This window comes from Triplophysa dalaica, chromosome 13, assembly GCF_015846415.1.
Source record: "Triplophysa dalaica isolate WHDGS20190420 chromosome 13, ASM1584641v1, whole genome shotgun sequence".
Lineage (NCBI taxonomy): Eukaryota > Metazoa > Chordata > Actinopteri > Cypriniformes > Nemacheilidae > Triplophysa > Triplophysa dalaica.
The window spans coordinates 9,618,643-9,643,112 of NC_079554.1; the positions used below are offsets into that span (position 1 = coordinate 9,618,643).

The 24,470-nt window shown below is 37.2% G+C and overlaps 1 protein-coding gene across 2 annotated transcripts; it reads right to left on the reverse strand.

Annotated features, from left to right (window-relative positions):
• Nucleotides 1-102: 102 nt before the first annotated feature.
• snx17 (sorting nexin 17) lies at nt 103-22,988 on the reverse strand. 2 transcript variants are annotated; one of them, XM_056764239.1, is made up of 15 exons: nt 22,281-22,988; nt 19,628-19,702; nt 17,889-18,006; nt 15,317-15,381; nt 14,047-14,157; nt 12,993-13,083; nt 8,620-8,707; nt 7,074-7,143; nt 6,318-6,410; nt 5,934-6,137; nt 4,793-4,921; nt 2,436-2,513; nt 2,073-2,147; nt 1,941-1,982; nt 103-1,842 (listed from the first exon to the last, which is right to left on the reverse strand). In XM_056764239.1, the coding sequence occupies exons 1-15, from the start codon at nt 22,338-22,340 to the stop codon at nt 1,723-1,725; spliced, it is 1,419 nt and encodes a 472-aa protein (XP_056620217.1). In that variant the 5' UTR covers nt 22,341-22,988; the 3' UTR covers nt 103-1,722. The 2 variants fall into 2 exon arrangements, with proteins under 2 accessions (XP_056620217.1, XP_056620216.1); XM_056764238.1 differs by having other exon boundaries at nt 2,073-2,150.
• Nucleotides 22,989-24,470: the final 1,482 nt, after the last annotated feature.

Here is a 24,470-nt window from a genome sequence, read left to right on the forward strand (position 1 = left end):
ATAGTGAATAGTGTATCGAATGAGTGGTATTCAAACCAAAGGTACAGAAACCACAAAGGTGTTATAATGTTTGGCACCTAAATTTATTGAAACCCAGAAGGCTGCAATTTCCATTCTTTTATTTACCGTGACTGAGGATTAAAAACAGAAGTAAATCATACTGATGAGCTTTATGAGAGATGTACACGTTTAAGAATACAGACAGTATACCATTTTCCTTTTATACCATGATGCTTGTAACTTGAAATCGCAAATTACAGCCATTAGTTCAAAAATAAATCTGCCGACCTTTTTAACAGATCAGCAGGAGAGAAATCTTTGAATTAAACACAATGTGCACACTGGAGGAATGTACACATCTGCAGAATGGAGGAAATGGAAATTTCATTCAACACGACTATCAATGCAGTCAAATCCCCAGCATAAATGTGATGCAGCCATTTTCCAAGCACCATGTTATCGCAGTCCTCTGAGATGATTGCCACAATGTATTTAATACAATACAAAATGTAAAAGAAAAAGAATGGAATGATGTTTTACTAAATAAAATATATAAAGTGTATTATGATGATCAATGAAATTTATATGTGGAATTTGTAAACACTGCTCGTCAATTTTCTACAATTCTGTAAACAACGATAAATGTTAGTTTCTAATCATTTAATACAACTTCGTTTATATTTGATCAAATGTACTTGTTTGTAATATACTAAAGATAATACAGATTAGTAAATATTCAGAATACTTTTTTAAACTGCAAGTACATTTATAAAAGTGACATAACCATGAATTTATTTATTTTTGTGCAAAATGCTTAAGTGAGCTATAATTTTGGCATTTATGAGAACCTTGTATGCTGGTTTGAATAACAACACGGACGAACACAAAAATCAAATGACACGCCTCCAAACCTTTTGCGAATGTTCCAGGATGTTTTCCACAATTTCTCAATAAATATCCGAGCAATTCAGCCTTTCTTAATACTGTGCAAATACACGGGTTCAGCTAGTGCAGCGGGCCTACCGAAGAGAACAAACAAGCAAGATTCAGGACACAGCTTTCAGCCCACTTGTGTCCGGCGCTACATTTATTTTCATTTTGAGAAGCTGATTTTGATCTGGAAGGAGGCTGAATCAGCATAAGGCCTCTCATTCTAAATTTGCGTTCTCATCTTGAATAAGCACTGATGCCACAATGAATAAGCAACAGGCATCGGGTCGAGTGGATGGTTCCATGACGTCCCCCGAACAAACAGGAAGCCGCAGAGAACTACATTGTAACGGGTTGTAATGACCCTTTTGGCAAACGTTGGCACATTGCACGGTACGAAGCAAACCACATCTCTATTAAATAAACTTCTTAATAGATTTGAAAAGGAAAATATACAATTTGCTGGACACACCTACACTAAAAATGAGGTGGTGGAATTTAATTTCATGCCTGCCCGATGACAAGATAAGAGGAAAAGCACAGTTTTACGTCTCTTTTAAGGAAGTGTGATTCAATAGAGCCTTTTTCCATCATTTGCCTATATGTTGTGTCTCTTATGAATGTAATAACTTGCCCTGAGGCAGCTTTGTGAACTTTGACATTGTCCCTAATTACACATTTTTTTACGAAGGGAAAAGTTACAACACTGCAGATCTGGGCTTTAAACTAAACTCGGCTCAAAGAAACTAATTTTATGTGCGCTCCTTCCTTCAGTCTATGAGGGCGGCTCCATCACAGGTCATCGTCCCCGATTCCTTCAAAGGCGTAGTTTCCATGGAAATCATTGCCACTGATGTCGTTCGCGGAGTTGGAAGAACTGAGTCCTCTCAGGGAAACAGATGACAGCTTGGTCTAAACAAAACAAGAGTTCAGAGTAAACCAAACAGTTTTGAACTCCTTAACACTGTAAATTAATTTACAAAGGAAGTGAAACTGATGACATCACTCACCGAGAGTTTGACCACTTGTTCACGACTGGGATCAGGAGAATCCTGAAAAACGGAAATTAGCATAGTGTATTAACTAAAGCACATCTTATCTATAAACAAAATCCGTCTGTTCTGCATAAACGTCATGCTCACTAGTAATGGAGGAGATTTTACAGCCTGCTGACTGTCGGATCGATGGACAGTTCCGTTCAGTCGTTTCTTCTGCATCTGCTGGAAACACGAAACCTTCACCAACGTGCAAAATATTCAAGCTCATGAGAAAACTCTAAAAATGTGAGCTATGCACCAGTGCGGTCCTTTGATACTCAAGCAATATAGATTTTCAGAAGTCTTCATACCACACAAGAGAGAAAATAAACCGATTCAGACCGCTTTTCTCACATGGCTGACTATCAGGAATAATATACTCATTCTTGCATGATACAAACACACGCTGAAACACTTTCAAAGGTGTCCGACATGTACTTTAAGGATGCCAAACAGAGGAAGACTTACCTTTTTAATGCTCCCGCCAGATTTTTTTACCATAAGCTCATCGACCATAGACTGAAGACAGATGCTCATCATGATAGCCTATGAAAACCAAAAGATCTCTTAGTTGAATGGACAGAGGGGACAAAATGCATAAATGTGACCCTGGATCACAAAACCAGTCTTAAGTAGCACGGGAACATTTTTAGTTAAAGCCAAAAATACATTGTATGGTCCAAAATTATAGATTTTTCTTTTATGCCAAAAATCATTAGGATAAGAAGTAAAGATCATGTTCCATGAAGATACTTCGTAAATTTCCTACCTTAAATGTATAAAAACTTTATTTTTGTGAGTGGATGACCAGTATCAGTGCCATTTATTAACAACTTTAAAGACAATTTTCTCAATATTTTGATTCTTTTGCACCCTCAGATTCCAGATATTTAAACAGTTATATCTCTGCTGGATATCATCATATCCTACCAACCCATACATCAACAGAAAGCTTAATTATTCAGCTTTCAAAAGATTTAAAAATATTGATTTCGAAAAATTGACCAATAAGATTGGTTTTTGGTGTCACATATTACAATTTAACACATGTAGGTCTTGCTGCATTTGCGGTGTGTGGAAAGCTGTGCATTTGATATTTTTTAAGTTTGGTACAGATTTACAAATGCATATAAAATATTTGTCCTAGTGTTTAATAATGTATTAATAATTTTGAGCCAATGCAGATCATGGTAAACTTCAATTTCCCACAAGATTTAAACATTCCTTTCTACAAACAGCTTTGTTGTTTAGTACAAATTTGTTGATGTGTTGTGTCATCGCTTCACGTTCGTCATAAAACCTGGAGGTTTTACATGGTTTACAATGTTGGCAAGAAAATAAATCAAAGAAATGCTGTAAGCCTTAAGGGCTGCCATATTTAAGAACACGATTATTCGATTATGATTCAAATGATTGATCAATTAATAGTAGGGCTGTCAAACAATTAATTGTGATCCATAATTAAAGTTTGTGTTTACATATTAAATGTCTGTATACTTTGGATATAAAATTTGTACTTGAAAAAACATACATGCACTTATTGAAGAAAAATATAAACATTTATACAGTATACCAATTAAATTATTGGTAAATATAAATAAATACAAGTAAATATTTTCTAAATAGGAAGAGCTCTTTTCCAAAACGCATTAAGTGCCAAATTTAAAAAGAATGAGTTTGTAATGCCATTTTGCTGTGTACTAAACCTATTCACTGCTCCATCAATGTTTCATGCCAAATTGCAATATTTTATGTACTGCAAGATGCAGTTTCTTTCCAAAACGCTATAAATCCCGAACCTGTTTTTAGCCTAAATACGATATGTCCTCTCGACCAATCAGAATTCGCTCGTTTGTGCTATTTGTATGTGTTATTTCAAAAATTATTTGTTGTATGTGGTGGAAAATATTGAAACAGTAAAATAAAATAAAATATTCTCAATTTCATATTTAGTTTGTTACTATTTATTTTATGTGGCTGTTATTTATTTCATGCATTTGCATTTATTTGATTTATATTAATTTATAGCATGAGTCCCTGATGTCATATGTGTCATGTTCTCTTGTTTGTTTGTTTTTAAAAAGGATAGAAAAAAGGATGGATTTGTAGCGTCTTGAAAAAAAATAATAATCGACAATATTGTTGTTTCATTTAACAATCATTGTTTAACATGTTCAGACTGAGCTAACAGACCATTTTAACAGGATAAATTGAATATTAACAAAATGTATAGGTCTAGGTAAAAAAAAGTCATTTTCATGAAATCCACTATTAAAATGGATTTATAGCGTTTTGGAAAAGAGCTCTTCATATGTATACATGTATACAATTAATAAGCACAGTACACAGACATATATTACACAAACACAAACTTTCTAGATGCGATTAATTGCAATAACTGTTTGACAGCCCCAAGTAATAGATTAATAATTAATACCACAAAAAGCATGTGTGAGCTCCACAGTATCAAGCCCACATATACATCGGCATCTGTACATGATGTACATTACCATTTAAAAGTTCAAGAATGTTTTACAAGATCCTAAATGTATATGTATTTGATGGCATATATGATTATTTAAAATTACTTATGAGGAAAAACAAACCTGACTTATGCAATTTTGCAGTTTTTTATACAATCTTACTAAATGAATTGATCGACATTCAATAAGATTAGTTGATTCAATAATAATGATCAACTAATCGATCGTTGTGACACGGCTTAAACAAATATTATAATTTTTTCATATTTTAACATTCTTACTTGCTTTGGAATCCAATCTGTCAAGATGACATTGTGTGTTGGCCCATGAAACAGTACTAACCTGTTGACTGGTGATGGTGACCCACTGCAGACGGTCTTTGCTCATCAAGTACTCGAAGGCCAGCTCTAGTTTCACATCACATTTGGTAGAACTGCTCGGGTTCGCGGTACCGTTCGCCACAGGCACCTGCTGCAGGATCACAACAGGTAATTATTACAAACGCCATCGCGATAATCATTGTTATTTATGCAGAGGCAATTACATGCACCATTTCTAAACTCCTCTGCTTAGCAATTACCATCAAACCTCAATTACTAATCATTAGACTCTCTCAAAATGTCAATTCTCTCACGCCACACCTCAAGCCCTACACGCTAAAAGTCTCATTAGAATCGACACAAAACAGACACCTTATGGCCTGTTCTTTACACATACAAAGGAAACATTGTCGGTTTCATTAGAGAATCTACGGCCATGATGGACCAAGTGTCAGGGCTGCACTCTCCGGAGACCACCGCCAGAAACACATGTAGGTTATTTTAGGGGAGAGACCAAGACCACTGTGGAGCTGAGTGGGGGCAACAAGCTCACACACACACAGCTGTTTGCATTGGACTGGACTGAAAATATGCAGTGTTACCACATCCCCCTGAGAAATCATTTGGATTCGGTTAGTTTGAGTGCAGAATTTGTTGTCAATCTGCCATGAGGAAAAATTGGAATGGGGTAACGGTTCTTGCTTTGGCACATACAGCAGTTACTATTATATTCTTTTAAAACACTAATGATTGTAGAAAGCTGTGATGGCAAGTAAGGCAGGAATCTGTCACTCAATGAGTAATGAGACGGAGAATGAGAGCAGTGCTATTGTAAGTAGCTTTTTGCTCATGTTTCAAATGAACTTCCCATTATCAGCACAGAAATAGAATCAACCCAGACATGCCTGAAGGGACAGTCATAGCAAGATTCTTAGCAAAGACCCAAAGGGGAGTTTTTGTCTGGATCCTTAAAGCGATACTTCACCCATCATTTACTCACCTTCGAGCTGTCAACTTTTATTTTGGGTGAAGTATCCCATTAATATATACTGTAGTGGCAAAATGTGATGTAAACAAAGCATATTTGCAAATAAATTTACTTTAATGGTTGAACCAAACCATTAAAATATGAGATTTATCAGTTGTAACTGTTCACGACTTACAGATGACGTGACCCGCCAACATCTCATGCGTGTGACTTTGAAGCTGCCCTCTTTCATCTGCTCGTTGGGCAGTTTGACATGAAAGTTGAGTTCGTTGTTGCCGGCCCCGACTATGACGTGACAGCCCTTCTCTGGAAAATCTGTGATGCAAGGATCAAACTTGATGTAGCCGTAGTACTTAAGCGTCTGAGCCAATCTGATGAACTGTTGAAGAAAGACACAGCAAGTTAAAAAGACGTTTACTGTATCTAACAGACACAAATGACAGTAATACTGAAGCATCGCAACCAGCATACATTCACGTCTCAGGCCAGACTTTAATCTCTTTCAGTTCACAGGCATATGGAGGATGAAATAACACAGCCTAGTGGAGCTCAGACGTACCTCCTTCTTTGAGCCCTTCTCCTGCAGGGATTTCAGCTGTCTGTGTTGATCTTTGTTCACCAGGATCCATCCCCGCTCGATGTCAGACACCGTCTGAGTAGAAACAGATAGTGATGAAAGAAGTTTCTTGTTTCTCTCGCACTGAGCCTACTGTGTATTTAACAGGATTTCCATATTTTCTTGAATATTCCAGCTTTATATTCAAAGACAGCAATAAGTAATTTAATAGTTGATCGAACTATTTATTGCTTTGTGTTTGAGCATTCTGTGACCTCTCCGGCACAGTGACATTCGCTTGAACTATGGCTTGAATTTATGCCAAACAATCGTTTGTTGTAGCAATGGAAGATGAGGCCGGTGTTTAGGAAACCGGTTTGAAAATCATTTTCGCAGTTATGCTTTGTGTTAATTGTGGTCTAGAAAGAAAACACTAAAGCTACAGTACATAACCTTTGCCTCTATATTGCCATCTTTGACACAACATTTACAACGAAATCATACCCAACAGCTCAAATTATAAATCATTATAAGCTTAACATTGTGAAGTGGTGTTGAGTCTGGTTTGAACAACATCATTTTGTTTATTTTAACCAAAAAGGTTACGTATTACACCTTCAAACAAAGACCATCAGTTTTATAAATACCCAGATGATAGCATGTGAAGAACAGCAGCCACATTATTTTTCACAGCTGACAACACCTCAGTGACAAGTGTTAAATGTAAGAAACCACATAATGTCATTTCAAATATGTTACCTGAGCATACAACAAGTTCAGTCCCACACGGTTGTCCATGACATCACTGTCATATGCTGTGTCCCAGTAGCTGAAGAGAGACAGTAATGATAGTTAAGTAAATAACATCCACAATTTCATTTCAACTTTTGTGATCACATCTGTTTTCTAATGGATGTTTGGTGAATAATCACACAATCGATACAAATATGCTTTGAGAAACAAGATGATGATGGATTGCCAATAGTTTGAAAACAGGGTCCTCTCCTTTTATATAAAAACGTCTTACTAAGACAACCACAACTGCTATGCTAGCGTATCAATGCTAAATGAACAAAATCACATTTGCAGGCTTTTCCATTCCTATACAGATAAGTTTTATTATTGTTTCACTAGGCCAGGATGTCCTGGGTGATGCTAGAGTTGTAACGACGCTGCTAAACTGTTCCGCAAGGTTTTAAGCATAGTTCTATGTAGTTGCTAATGTGTTTTTGTCCTATACTTCCTTCCCATGTCTTTCCTCTGCAAGCATACAATCAGTGCAGTCAGATTTATATCCCCATTACTGATCGAGTGAACAGGTGGGATTTGGCTGAAGGTTGTCTGTACTCTTCTGGAAAGTAGGTCAAGAGGCCTGTGGTTTCTCTAGAGAGGAAAAACTAAATACCACCATTCTGTGACCTTTTTCAAAAGTATACAATGAACTTGTTTGAGATAAACATGATAAATGTTATAGCTGCTAAACCACTAAAATCTACTAATGTGCTCACATAACTTTATACGTTTGTTATATACTTTTTCAAATCTAGATTCCACTTCAAAGTTTTGTTTCTGTGTTCATTCTAGTAATATTATTATTAAATAATTCTCCAAAATTGATTCCCATACAGTTAACTCTGAAATCCAAAGGTCATCTTAAGAAAACGATGCAGTTAATAAACTACTTGGAACATCAACGCTCATACACTGTGCATGTTACCTTCCCTGCAAATAAAGATTTAATCAATTTATTTATTGTATAGTGTTTGTATTGCCATTAAAACCCTTACACTGTGGTGACAGATTTATAGGAGTTAGAAAATGAATTTCTAAATCCTGCAATGCCCTAAAACTCACTATCCCCAGGATATGATATATTGCATTGCATGGACATTGGAATCACTGTGAGTTACAGTTTAATGGAACCACATGAGAAACTATCTGTTCTTTTATGCTCATCTCTTCAACAGGAAGTCAAAATGTGCCTCTCTAGTGAAGTTAAACAGGGTCAAAGACAGAGCCTTGCGGGGTGCCTCTTCCTAAAGCAAACATTCATGTAGAACAGTCTTCGGGACCTCTGTTTGAACTGTTAGTTATACCTTGGCACGTGCTTGCAGTGATTCAAATTAGTATTTTAAAATCTTAAAGCCTAAACAGGGCATTTTATACGGTCTATACTTCCAGTATACTTGGCTTTTACTCCAAATAACTTAAATGTATTAAATTTAGGTGTACTCAACAGTTGCATATAAAAGCAATTTCAAAATGTTCAGCTTGATTCTCAAGCAATATCCTCTGAGTCTTGTACCTTTTGCGGAGGACGATGCGGTAGTCAGGACTGTGCAAGCTGGTGACGGACACGTAGGGGAGCTCAAATTCTTGCAGTTTCCTCACGTCTGTGGCACGACAGGAGGCAAGAAAGATTTTGTCAGTAGAATGGGACAACAGATGAAATGTATGCGTGTCTTCAGACTCAAGGACATTCAGACAGTAAAACAATGACAACAAAAAAGTGAGATGGGGGAAGAGTCCATCTGGCTATAGCCGCAGAGGCCACAAAAACATGTTTATAACTTTGTGTGAAAGGAGGGACATAAGGAAGGAATGAGGGAGAGAATCAATTCTGCAGCTGTTAGAAAAGATGTTTTCTCTAGACTCGGGAAAGGAGAAATGGTAGCCAGGGATTTAGAACTGAAATGGGCACTAGGCTTTTTAGAAACACTAAAAACAGGAGAGTGAAAGAGGAGACAGATCTATAGCGCATGCCTTCACAATTTCGTCATTCTACTCTATGTCTTACCATTTCAGTAGTCTGACATTAGACAGCATGTTAAGACAAGAATGATATTATTTGATGGGAGTGTATTTAAAAGAAAATAAGCCATGAGAAGTCATGTGTCACAGTGATGATATCAAGGGTATAGGAGTCAAACATTTTTTTTGTCCAAAAATGCCTTAAAAATTGCATTGACACATTCAAGTACATGCAAGCCTTTTTTCTATATTTCAAAAATGGTTGGAGCCTAGATGGTAAATTAGTATTAACGGAAGGAATCATTGTGGTCACTTTTTTATTTATTTATACAAAATAAAGGCGATTTATGGTTTCTGTGTTTGTCTTTACTAAATCACTTGTAAGGGTGGAACACACTACCTCTCATGGCTTACTGTTATACAATAGTGCCAACAGTAGTATGATAAAAACGCCAAAGTTCAAGACACAGCTCTATTTCAAAATAATTATTTACCATAAACATAAGTCGAAATAATAACGAAAAATTCTTATTTTATACTATTTATTATATATGTAATACTGCAGTGTTTATTATAAATGATTTACCCGTGCAGGTCTTTTGCTCATTTATGTTCCCTCATAATCTCACCAAAAACATATAACCCTCCCTTTCCAAACCCCATCTCTCCATGATATACGTCTCAACCAGGGGGAGGGAACATCTCCAACCTTCCAATCAATTCCCAAGAGATGAAATCAAGTCCCGCCCAACATTGTTTCCTCATTAAAACCTTAAAAGTAATGCAGTATTTTCTGTTTTTGACTATTCTGCAGCGAGTCAAACATGTTTTTGGCACAGATCTCTTGGTCTCCACCATCTGTTCTCCCCAAAACTGCTTGCAGGCCATTATGTTTTTCTGTGTTTTTGTCAAAAGCATATTACTGCCAAGAATGAACAGGGCGCCAGGATGGGCTTTTGGGGAGGAATCTTAAGGGGACTGGTTTTCATCATATCTGACAAGAATTTTGCATTCAGGTGAGGATCTGGCAACCAGCTGAGTGGGAGGCACATAGCATGTTATTCTGCAGGGACGTGCAATGTTTCTGTTTTAAAAGCGGTTTAACAATGACCATGCGTATAAAAAAGGATTATGGAACATCCTGTAAACAAAACGACTGCGATATATCTCAACGAGGTGAAGGCTGCCAAACATCTGTGTAAAATCAGAAAAGAGATGCCATCCAGTTTCAAGAACCGAACCAACACTGTGGTATCTGAAGAAGAAGAATCCTGCTTCCTGCTTCTCTCTTGCTCGCCGAAGGACTTACAATTCCGTAAAACACAAAAGACGTGAAAAATGAGAACAAAATAACCAAGAAATTGCCTATTTCTTTGCAATCTATTTACCCAGTATGCAATGAACTAATGATATGTATTGTGCAAGAAATGGAATCATCTAGACTTCAGAAATTCATCTGTGTGTCCCTTGGGGGCGTTTGGAGAGAAAAGATGTAGGCACACAGTACTGGTCATTTAAGAAACTGCTGGAAGATAGAACATTATTTAATATGAATTCGGCAAAGCTTGAGCAAACAAGCCCTTAAAGTGAATATGCAATCCGTTTCATTTAGGACAGAGCAAGTAATCTTATCTCTGCATTTCAGGCAATGCACAATAAATCAATACAGTGACAACCAATTTGAAAATCGCTGCAGCCTGCATTCATTCTTGCCAACAAAGTCTTCACAAACATTGTTTATAACAGACTGAAGGAAAAAGCAACACAGTAAATCTATTTCTACTCATGCGTTATTTGTTTTTCAATCTCTAGGCAACCATAATGCAGGAGCTTTTATCTTTTGTGCATCTGATCTCAAAGTCACATATATGCAGAAACAGAATGCTTCTACCTAATAAGGCGGTCACGATGATGAAATTTGGCTGACGATTAATTGTCTATTAAAGCAACAATATGGAGTTTATAGGCCTTAAATTAATCTCTCTAAAATTATTTTAGATGTAGGAAAACTCGAGACTGGACAAACGTTACTGCCGCTGCCACCTAAGCAGCCCTCCCATCTGCTGAAATCGGACTTTGGTGTGCGTGTAGGTACGCAAGCACCGCCCATCACTTGCTTTAAGGGACACCTCACGTTTTACTTGTAGCCTGGCTGAAGATATCCAACAGCTAACAATAAGATGAAACAAGCTAGTTCAACCCAAGTCTCCAAACCATAACTATGGCAGAGCCAGCAAAAAGAACAAAGATGAAAAGAGTGATCGATCGGAATGATCCCGAACACGAATCAATATCTGACTGACTTGCACTTGGTGGCGCAAACTGCAAGAGGCAACAGGTTGCAAAACGGATAAAGACCTAATGGAGAGTCTTATATGTACACTTTTTCTTACATTCCTGTGCTTTTGAGCTTATTAGTTATTAGGCTGTGCTCAGGTTGTTTATTGGCACACTGATGTAACTGGTTCACAATTTATAACCGTAAGGTAGATTCGAGATAATGTAATGTTGCTGGGTCTCAATAGCTAACATCTACTATGCTAGGCACTATTCCCATAGCGAGTTGAGTGTAAATTAGTGATTGCACAAATTAGTCAAAAAAGCACAATGCCTGGTCACGAGTGTGTTACAGAAAATATAACGAATATTATTTACCTCCATGCTTTGTGTTTTGGGTGACTGCAAATGTGCTATGTAGCTAAAGTTAGCACATTAGCAGCTATGTAGCTAGCACGCTATGCGCTAACAGCTAACAACCAGCTGCTATCTCAGAATCTAGTTTGAGCTATTAGTATAGCCCAGTATACCCCGCGAGAGCCAAAAGAGTGCTTTAGTACATGCACAGATTATGAATGACATGATGTAACAGCTGTTTCTGCTTAAACAACAAATTCACGTGTATTGCGCTGCCCATGGTGAAGCTTATACAGCGACAATATTCAGGAACTGATAACAGACAATTGTGCTTATCAACCACATGGGGGAACCATAAGCAAACGTTCTCTAGTGTTGCTTTAAATAATTGCGATTATGGCGATTAATTGTCTGTTTAAAGGCAATTATCGATTAATTACAATTAATTAAGTAAATGAATAAAATAGATACATTACGAAATGTGAAAACTCTGTAAACAACAGATGCTTTGTTGTCCTCATGTTGTTCCAATTGCTTCCATTGTTTCGCTCATCTGTAAGTCGCTTTGGATAAAAGCGTTTGCTTAATGACTAAATATAACTAGTAAGATTCCCTATAGAGTGATATTTAAAGAAAATGTCTTGCAATGTAGATGCAGCAAATCTGGAATCACTTTAATAAGACTCAAACACAAAACGTACAAATCTGATGCAACTCAAACGATGAAGAAATGTCATTTGAACGTAACTGTGAGTGCAGATCAAGGACAGTGGATGAAAAAAGGCTGCAGATCACCTTTGTTTGCTAAGGATTTACAATCTTTGTGTTTATCTGAAATAATTGCGATTATATCAAATAATTGCGGCGAGACAATTATTTAATAATTGTGACAGCCCTACTCACTAAAACTTAATATTAAAATAAAATGATTAGATGTTTATGTTTATTTAATTCGCTAACTCTAAATATAAGCAGCAGTTATAATGATGCCTGACTTGCCTAAGTTAACTTTAAGGCCTACAGCAGTGCCGTATCATGCCAACAACAGCTTGACCGAAGCGTCATCCACTTGAACTCGGTTTACTTTTGAGAAGAGTGGGTGGCCTTCTTCCCTGAACACAGCAGACTTCTCTTTTGAGCTGCCAACAGTGCATTTGGATTCAGTCACCGAAAAAGCATGTTGACTTTTGGATACAGTTCACTCATGCCCGAGCCACACTACAGTTGGAGCCTGCACAGATTTCTACCAAAGTTTAAGGTCAACGAAGGTCGAAGGGCAAAGGTCATACTCACATGTGCAGCCCCCATCCCCCCTCTCCTGAACCAGAAAGAGGTTGAAGTATCCCACCAGCTCATCAGGGAGGTCCAGATTTGAAGCCACAGCCTGCCGAGAACATTGTATGCGTTATTATAGTTGTGTTTTTTTTGTAGTTTTATTCATATTTAAGATAGCTTTTATTTCTATATTTTTAGTTTGCTTGTTAATTGTGGTTTCATTTTTCCACAAGAATTTTTGATACCATTTTTTTATTACTTTATTACAACATTAATTGAGCATTTATGTATTTTCTGTTACTCATAATAGTGCAATAACTGAGATAAGTTTGTATTTTTCAAATAATATTTAGGCCGATGTTTTATTTTATTTCAATAAACAGAAATGTTTTTACACTTTAAGTATACAATAATAACCTTGGTGAAAAATCGGTTTGGATATGATTCTTTTCACAGTCAAAGTGTTAAACATTACACCCTTGGACGTCTCATGATCGAGTTACTCTATTAAATATGAGCCAAGTTTTATGCAGAACACTTGACTTTCCATCAGGTGCTAAAGGGCGCTTGAGGCCAGCCCTGTGGTTGTGAAGTACAGTAAAAAAGCAATTGTCCTGTGGCGGTGTGCTGTGTATGCCTGAGGGGTGCATGGTGCATTTAAATTGAGGAACACAGGCTTGTGTGATTCACATGAGAAAGATGTAATATACAACCAAGAGCTCCTCAATGCATCATAGCTATTAAGCTACAGGCTGAAATGTGTGATTCTGATCAGAGAGCAGATGTAAAAATAAATGATATGCATTAATTGTCTATACATCTGTAATTTTGATGTATTTCCGACCTTGAACACATTATGTTACTTCGTAAGACACAAGTGATCTACTGTTTCGAGTTAATTCATTTTAGCTCACTATTACAAGAAAAGTCAGGCAGCCATACAGTCGATTAATATTCAAAATGACATTTATACATAAACCTGACACTGTTGAAGAACTATAAGAGGCCTTGAGAACACAGGGAACATATTCTGCAGACCACTTCTTTGTAAAGGACATAAAACAACACTCGCCTCGAGAACGTCTTCGGTTTGATCAGATGTGAGGATATTGATTTTGACTTTCTGGCCATTGGACAGGTAGATTTCCAGCTGCACCTCCTCAGTGGGGATCTGCTGTGTCTCCTGTTCCAAAGCAAGAAAGTGCTGTTCTTTAAAATGCTTTAAGGAAAGACCTTTGCGCTGAACACAAATTCATCTTCTGCTTCTGCTTCCTGGCAGATTCAGTTGATGTCAGTGAACAATGTGATGAACACGCAATACCAGTGACATCAATCACAGCCTTACAGGCCAACTGAAAATGCAGGATGGGAAGAAGCAATGTGATTTCATTTCCTGTGAATTCATGAGGAGCTTCCATATGAGCTTTATGGTTTTTTTTTACTGAATAAAAAGACTCCCCTAAGTAAACAAATGAATCTTGTCAAATTGAGACCCGTCCCCTAAATAATATGCTCATAAATAACATTTTGAATTTAAAACAGGAATGAGTTTGCAGGGTATACAGATAAACAAAAAAGCCACCAGGCCCAAAACACATCAGTGCTGACTAGAGCCGACTGTTATTTATGGATAAGCCTCACTGTTCTTCCACCGTCCTTTCTTTCGCTTTTTGCAGATTCATCTGTTTTCTTTCCTGCATGTTTCATCTCCCGCTGAGGCGCATGGCCTCAGTGCAACAGCTGATCTTTACAGAGATTGGAAAATGAAAAAAGCAAGGCTAAGTCTAATCTCATATTCTGTTCGTGCAGTATGCTTTATGAAGGGCACCTGGGGGATCTTGCTGAAAAATTCGCCTTACAGAGAGTTAGTGGAATGTGGGAAAGGGGAAAAATGCATTCAACAAGCATAAATCAAAACTACTTTTTTAACCTCTCATTTTTTTATTGGGTCGTCGTGTTTTTCTCAACCTGCTCCCTCATTGTTTTTCGGTTCATCTTTATTGGGTTCTCCTTTAAACACTCTTAAATGTTTTGAATTCTAAGCATTGCCCGACAGAATTTTAAAGTAAGATTCACATTATTAAGAATTATGATGTTAGAATAGTTAGTAATTGTTTATATTATAGGACAATAGGAAATATGTTTCGAACGTGAAAAGGAGAAAAATAATGTTACAAAGGGTCCTTTTAAAAGCCATAAGTTGAAGTTATATGGTGTCATGAGGCTTTTTAAATGTGTTAACTTTCCAGAACTGTTTGTGTTAACAATTTGTTATATTTACAGCAAATAGGCAGAGGTTATTAATTTAACAGTAAATAAAATGAAGTATAAATATTATTCACCTGTTGAGCTTTTCTTAAGAAGCTGTTAAACATCTCACTGGCTCCCAAAATAGGGTCCTGGCGAACTGTTGGGAATGAAGGAAAAAAAGACAGCAGTTATTAGAAAGTTGAAGAAATCCACCTTAAAAATACAACTTGACAGTAATACAAAGTATAACAGCCGCCTAAAAAATTAAGAGACCATTCCAAATTTTCATTTAATCAGCATTTTTAGTCCAGTCCATTGAACAAGAAATAACCCCAGGAGTGACAAAGTCATCGAACAGCAATGTAAAATCAAGGTCATCACATAAAAAAAACATTTTTCAAACTTTTCTTAAATACACGTACACATATTACTCTTGCATTGTTTAAAGGGGTGATTTTACGCTGTTTCGGATATTCTGACTTCTTTATGTTAAATGTGCCAGCTTCTCCTGCTTAAAATGGTCAACTTGTCAAAAAACAAGTTGGATGCACACGTAGTAATTCTGTGCTTGAAACAGGCTTTTTTCTGACATGAAAACCTGTTACGTAACAACTTTTCTTAGTCCCTCATTGGACAATTCTCCCGGAAAAGCACGCCTAGAGAAGGCGAAAGAAATTGTCTGCCCACGCGTCAACCGACGAGCGTAAGAAAGACCCGCTTGCCATTGAGGTTGGCTGTGCTGTGTCGTTACTATTGCGATAGTGAGAGAAGTTGAGGTATGTTTGTTTGTTCACAACATTTCATTGACGTTGTTATATAAACGATGGATATAACGCTGGTTTGCGATATCGTATGAAACTACTAGATGGAGCGGTCCCAGCGCTAAAAGATGACGGACATGAACCGATATGTCTGTGTTTTGTATGCAATCGGCACGTACGTGCATAATGTAAACAACACGTATGTGCATAATGTAAACAACACAAACTTAAAGTGAAATTGTGTGCTTGTGATTTAGTACCTCCCCCGCACACCCCCATTAGGTCGTATTTTTACAGAAATAATCATGCAGCTGTATCTATCTTTTATAAATGTGATCAAACTAAATGCTCTTCGAAGAAACAAAGTATGCAAAAGTACTCAATAGGATATTGGCAGAAACTGCGCTTTCAAAATAAAAATAATAAAAATTAAAGCGAATATGAACTAGTTTATTGTTATTTGAGGTCGGAAAAAATACAGTGCGTCTTTTCTGTTATTTTCACCTGTTTCTCCAGTTTTCACCCTTTGAAAGAATTCCCGGAAGACTTGTGGGTCAAGAGTCTGTGAATCATTCTTTTAAACCAGAAAATCAAAACAAACCACGCAAACAAAACAGTTCACTGAAATGATTAAGATATCTTGTTGCGACTTGAGAGCAAGGACAGTCTAGGACAAAACATTGCTAAATGATGTCTGCTCTGTCTACAGAAGCTATATGCCTTGAACTCAAATCATACAAAGTAAACATAAAACAGGGATGTTATAAAATGTTCTTACTTAAAGCTGTCTTTTCTATCGATATCGATATTCAAACTCAATTTATGGGAATTTTGTACAACATAACCTTATCTTCAAAAATTCCACTACAGCTCTCTGTTTCATTTAATTTTAGAAAAAAATGCACAAACAGGAACTACAATGTTTATTTTCACTTCCATTATCGGACAAGGCAAGCAACCGCTAGAATAACACCAACGACACTTTGCACAAACTAACAAAATATTCAATGTGAACAGCTTGTGTGTTCGTACTGGTTAATTTTCCATAACCGCGTTACTCAGTGATGTAACTTGGGGGAGTCGAAGCCAACAGCGACTCCCAGACTGTGAGCAAATAAGATCAACAAGGCTTAGCTTGTTCGATGAAAAGTGCCAATGCTGGGACAGATTAGAGCGAGCGGCTCTTGGTGCTGCCAGAAACGCTGATTTGCCTTTGTGTGTAGTAAAACTCAACCTGTTACAAGAAATGTTTGGGAAGCTCCTCACCACTGTACCAACACTGGTGGTCCAAACAATTTCATGAATTCTCTTAAGAGATAGTTAATCCAGAAATGATAATTCTGTCAACAGTTATTCCCCATTATGTTGTTTAAAACCTGAATATGAGAAAACAAAACATTTTTTTGAGAAATGTTTCAGCTTTGTGTCCATATATGAAAGTCAATGGGGCCAATGTAGGTTGGTTACCAACATTCTATGAAATATCTTCTTTTGTGTTCTGTGGAAGAAGAAAGGCATGCAGGTTTGGAATGACATGAGGTTGAATAAATGATGAAAGAATTTTCATTTTGGGGTGAACTAGGAATGCATTTGCAGGAATGACGGAATATTAACAAGCTCTTTCCTCTTTCAAGAGGACCAGAAATAGGGAATTAAGGCTCATTTTGTCTCGCCAGTAAATGCTTTAGAGTAGCATTTAAATGTGAAAAAGAAACGGGGTGGGGCCCAGGACACACCCACCCATTACATCATCATCTTAGACCAGTGAAAGTGAGGTGTTTAACCCTAACCAGTATCAGCTGTGAGCACTTAAACAAACTCAAAACATTTTAGCTTTGCCCGGATGTAGTCCAAAATATAAACCTTTCAACTCATAACCTTTTCAGTTAAAAAGCATTCTCACCAGCTTGCATGTATTTTTCTAACTGTTCTCTCCTCTGATCGACTTCTGCTGGTGTGAGGGTGAAGATCTTCTTTGGCGGAAACGTCGGCACCACGTTGTTTCCGTATTCTTTTTTTATCTGAAAGAACACAATAAAACGTCCATTATCTTTTTGCTGAAAAGGTCAAATTTTCAAAACAAAAACTCGCTAAGAGAACAAAACTGAAAAACAGACGACTTACTGCCCTTGACCATACTGTAATACTCTGCTATGTATTATGACTATTGGTCTCTCATGCACGCACAACAAGCTAATAAATTTGATAACATTTCAAAGCATCTGCTAAAATCACTCGTGCTGTTGCACCATCTGCATCACTAGCCGGGTTTCCATCCAAAGTTGCGAATTTAGCTAATGCGCAAAAATGAGCACCTTTCCATCCAACTAGTCAACTGTAACTTCCTACTTAACTGTCACTAAATATATAGAAGCAACTGAATATAATAATTTTCATTTATAGTGATAATTGCGCAAGCAGGCGATTTCGAAACACAATAAACGCAGTGCTTTTGGGATGCCTGCTGTTTGGGAAACAGGGTCGTGACAGTTCTAAGAGGCAATTACAGAAATACTTTGACGACTTCGCTCAGGCATTTAAGAATGACCATAACAACATTTCTGATGCTGTGTTAAAAGATCATTACTCTGGTTAGTCAGGTTATGCCGTCTCAAAGTGCAGTTATGTGACTTTTTGGAGGAATTCATTCAGCAAATGTTCCATCTCCCATTATTAGCATATACCCTTTTTCGCAAAAATGAAGCAAGCGTAAAAACGTTTAAGGGTTTTTAATTCGAAATTCAGCACTTCCATCACTGGTTTCTGATGCGAAACTTCAAAATGAGAATAAAACCAGAGTGATGGAAACCCGCTTACTGATCTTGTTTAATGGCACAACGCATGACTATATGTTTATATGGACATTACATGAATTGAAAATAACAGATAAAACACTGAATCACTATGAACAACAATTCTTTCCAGGTCAGTTTCCAGGTCAGAGACTAATTATTAAGGTTTAAATGCCCCACCACTTCAATGTCATCATTTGCAAATTACATATGATCTGACCAGACCCAGAACACCTTGTTACCAAGCAACTGTGAAACAACACAATGTGGTCTTGATGACGAGTTCACTGAAGTTTTCGCTTATTCATGAGGAAAGACGACATTAGTGGTTGTCAGAGAGTGTTAGGAAGACTCATTCAGCAGAATCCTCTTACGAGAAGGTCATTTTATGTTACAGGAAACGTATACAAAAAACACTAATAATGATTCACCGTAAATAAGCTCAATGCAAGGTGCAAACACCAGAGCTGGGCTAAATAGTAAAAAAATTATGATATATTAATAATGGTTATTCCACTAAATATTGAAAAACTATGAATACATGTTAATCAAGCCTAAATAATAATAGTTGAGGGACCAAAATAATAAATCAAATAAAAATAAATTGTAAAAATGAACAAATAAATAATAAAATAATAAAATGAAAAAAGAACAAAATTGCTAAAAAAAATTGATTAATAATTGACTGATTTAACAGCTAATTCAAACTATTTATTTAAATATTGCGTACCTCATGAGGCTTTTAATGTGTCTGTTTTCTAAACCAATACTTGAATACTTGCTACACTGAAATAAAAAACGAGAAGTTTCTAAAATAAAGCCCATGCTTTTTGACATAAAGGGTGTTTACCTGTTCATGGAGGCCTAGAAGTTGGCTGTAACGTACACGACAATGCAAGACGCCATTGACGTGGATATTGTAAGCCTGGGAAAGAAAAAACACCACAATTAGTCTTAAGTTAATTATTTATTTAAATAGGACAGAAGCACATTAGTCCTACCACAATAACAAAGCAACTTCCCTTCATCTATTCATCCTGGAAGACATTGAATTATGTGTTCAGTTCACAAGTCTTCTTTTCCCCAAAAAGCCATTTTCTGACCTTTCTTTCATCTTTTCATCCATGCCAATAAATACATTCAACAAGGCTCTGTCATCAGATTTCAAAAAGTACAGACTGCTTTCCACCATTTGTTGTCACAAGAAAGTGAGCAGACACTTTTTGTGTTTTGGATATGGCATAATTTCTGGTTTGGACACATTAAAATCAAGGGACCCGTCTATTGTCTAACTTTCTACTGTTGTTTTGACAACTCATCGTTTTACACATCCTTAGCTGTTCAAGAAAGTCACGTGCTTTGTGCAGTACAAATGTAATGGTCTAGACTTGTGGAGGCATTCTTTATTCAAGTGTTTATCAAATGTTTTCATTGAATGGCCCTCTTTGTGAAGAGCGGATCACTTTGCGCCCCCTAAAATAAAGACTTATAATCATAATCTTAGAATTTTCATTAAACCAAAACCATATTCAGTTAGACAATGCTGGAACATTCATTATTTTGGTTTGTGGGCTCATTTTCTAATGTTTGATTGCATAACACTTTTGAAAAACAAAATCTGTGGCCCCTCTGGGTCCATTTTGGGGGCCCCCAGCTTGCCAGCTAGTTTCAGAACCACTGCTTTATACAACTAACCATCAAGATTGGAGAGCATTATTTACAAAGTCCAACTGCATGGCAAATTACAGAAAACATCCATGTTACCAACTAGACACAAAAAAGTAGATGGTCTACAGGGTTCAGAGTACAGTGACTCCCAAGAGAAAGACTGTCTTTAGAATGAGAAAACCAAATCTGAAGGGCATTCTTGCGGGTTCTTAGAACTTGTAATCAAACCAAAGTACAGAAGAGAATTCTGCATAGTGGTTTATTCTTTCACTATTTCTTCATAAGTGGGTTGTGCAACACAACTTATTTTTGTCTTACTGTGGCGAAACATATGAATGGTCTCAATGAACCCCATTTATAAGCATTCATGTAACTGTATGAGATTAAAAAGACCTATGCGAATTCGTAACCATGACCCAGTTATTGACAGCAATATACGCAATTACGACAGCTCATACATGTGAGTCATCAAAGATCTGAAAGCCAGAACAAGCACATTGAAAAGCAGGATAAAACAGCCATGTTCTTACTTGTCACCAAATAAAAAAGGGAGAACAAGCATGCTATACTGAACCATCACACTTTGTACCATTCCTCCGTAACAGGAAGTCTGCCATTTACATTGCAACCCCCTCACTTTAAGGCTCCTCTGTAAAGTGTGCATATTTTGTGACCCGAGCACATCGAAATACTACATGGCTTTAGAGGTCAGATTGTCTAAACAAACCAACTCTATTCACGAGTGAATGCCGACACAGATCACACATTCTCTACTTATAAACAACTTGAGGAGGCTTGGGGAGATTTATGCGGTTTGAAACAACAAGCTTATTGTGTCAAGTTACAAATGCAAAAGCTGAAATGCAAGCCAGAACAATTGGCTTGCATTTGTTCTTATTGTGATTTATTTGGTACAAATAAATCACAATGAGACTTCCTTGCACATCTGGCCAACTGTTTTATTTCGGTGGCCTTGGAAGACTTACATCTTCACTGATAGAGTTTGATGAAGAAATTCTCTCTGAATTAGTCACAAATAAACAAACAACGACTGTTCTAGTAGATACCACACGCCTTTATAAATCGAAAAGAAAACATGTCGCAAAAGACACTCCGCCCTTATTTATATTTGGTGACTAAGAGTCAACACCATAGGTTGCACGTCTGCGCTTCATCTGACTCAAACACCTCGCAAGTATTCAGACAGACAGATCTCAACACTTCCCTAGAAACCAAAGTCTGTTACGAAAAGGCTGTTTAGAAAAAGGAGCCATCATGTCCCAGATATTTCCCATTATCCAGCTTTGAAAGATGACTGTTATGCTGAAAGAAATGGCAACCTTGCACTGCATATGGCTGAGGGAAGGATGCCAGGAGAGCGGAGAGATAGTGAATACTTCTTGGATTCAATCCAATTCAATTGAACAACCATCCCGAATGACAACGCTTTACTTTATCAGCTTTCACGTTCAGTTTGACAAACACCTGTCACTGTTCATTTTCTTTAATTATTAAGTCCTTTGTTGTGACACATGGAATGAAGTTTGAATGTATAACTTGCCCGTTTAAATGTTTAACTCCCTCTGCTGAGGAACACTTCCGCTAAATGCTGCTATAAACAATAACAGTGGAAGTGGTGTGCAGTGTCGTCTTGTAACTTACATTGACATAAAAGCATCGTTTAAAGTTATACGATGCTCTGTGTAATAAAGTGTAAACTCGTATTTTCTCACGTTTACAGACAAACACTCCATATGAGAGTGGTACAAATGAACCCGCAGTAATGATTAAGTACCTCCAAAAGCTAGCAGCATATCTGACCTATACTCACTCACCACATATGTAGATCCGTTTTCATCGGACCGGACCTCCGTCTCAGGGATAGAGAAATGCATTCTTACTGTGCGATCAAAAGTTTAAAAGCGAGAATATTCAGAGAAAGTCCTCGGTGTTAGTTCAGTGTCACGCAGGGTCCAGGCTGACTGACGCAGGATCTTCACTTTCCTACGTTGTGGTCGTATCCAGCCTGGTGCAAATCAGAGATGAATTATGCCACAAAAGTTCCCTTTTCGCAAACTTTCCTAATGTTCGGGGCTGAACTTTTCCAATAAACATCTAAGCAGCAGCCATGTTGCAACTGGAGGTAATTCCACGTTCATTGTCGGTATTTTATCAGCCCGTGTCGCCAGTCCTCTCACTTCCTCCCGCAGTGTAAAAGAATGTGGGGATGAGGTCTGCAAAACGCAAAGTGTCGTCGCAAGGCCCGCGATCCAATTAACTTTCAGATTACCCCACGTAAAGGTGGTCCGCGTTTGTCCGAAGCCCCCGTTTCTGCCTGCACTGGTACATACGGACGAGTATGGAGACAAAACAAACAAAAAAATGTTTTTTCGCAGCGTGCATTCCGAGATACCGACGCAGTGCTCGTATTTAAGGTGTTATATTTGATTTACATTGTTGCGTAGCGAAGCCTTACAGTCCTACAGAACAAGCCGCTCTGCTATAATGTGTTCAATATGTATCTCTGCTGCTCTCTCTTGAAGGATTGCATTGCAACAGTCCGCTGGATCAAACCATTCACAGCAGATTTAGGGGGGAATCGTTGCGTAAAAACGTTAATTCGAGATGTTGCAAGCGCCGTTGTACTTGGAATTCTTTAATAATTACTTGAATTTATTTACATTTATATGTGAATGTTAATGTGTAAACGCTGTATGGTAACATTTAAATGAACTAATACGATTTTTAGAGTATTTAATCATGAGCCTGTCAGTTCGAGGTAGTACAACGGACCACTAAATCATAAACATGAAACTTATTTCAAAGTGACCTATCTGAAAATTCTATAGCGCCCCTGCCTCCAAGGGGTTGTTTATAAATTAAATGCCCTGACAAATTGTAATACAACATTATGATTTGGGTCAGTAAGAGATCATTTGATTGTAAGTGTAGATCTGTGGAAAGAAACTAGCCTGAGGTGGTTTTGTGGGCGCAATAAAAAAAAACACAATCCGAAAAGCGAATAGCCACGCCTCCTCGTGAACCTTTAGTCACATGATCATCGACTCACGTGACTGTGGTTATGCAAAAATAAGTAATGTTACAACGTCTGCGGTATCTTAAAGTCCTCCCTAGATTAATTGTTTTCTTTTTATGTTAATTGTTTAAAAGAGGTTAATAGTACCAAACTGACATTGTGCAGTATATTCTTTGTTGATGGATTTTAGTTTCACAATGTGATTTTTACAGCGTTTCTTTCTTTCCTTCCTTTTTTATGTAATATTTGTGGGAATTTATGGTGTACAATTCACCACAGATTGTGGAGGATGAATGTTGTTATTGTCTTTTTGTTGTCAATGATAAAACATCTGCGGTAACGATTGTGTTTAAGGTTTTATTTAATGTTTGTGTTGGGAGTGAGGATATGCACTTGATGCTAAATTAATGTATAAATAAATACTGTAATGCTATTTTTTAACAAATGTAGTTATTATAAATTCATTATAAACAAAACGGAGATATATAGGCTTAGATATAATTGAATAGCCTAATATGTGCATTGATTTTTAGGTTAGACTTCTAGTATTCAGGTGGAGCACATGATGCGTCCTAGCCAGTAATAATGTGTGTAGCCTACTAAAGCATGTTTTATAAGAAATTTGATCATTGTTCTTCTTTTCAGTATACAACCATTAAAGCTCGACTGTCCTTCACAGCAATGCATCATGGGAGAAGGTAGAGGTCAAAGATAAAGCCAGATTCTGTAAACTACATAAATATGTTTGCAATTACACACAACACATTGTCATCGATAAACTGGTCTCTCAAATCTTAAAATGTCAGGTTACAAAATTCTGGAAATGCTGTTTGGAGGGTACATTTGCCTGGTATTGTCTTGAACATTTATTTTGCACACCATATGGACCAGGATTCTTTGAATGTAACTCCCTTCATAATTTCCACATTCATTTCCAAGTGTATGAGGTGAGACTAGAATTACCATAGACAGGTTGACCAATTGTGGC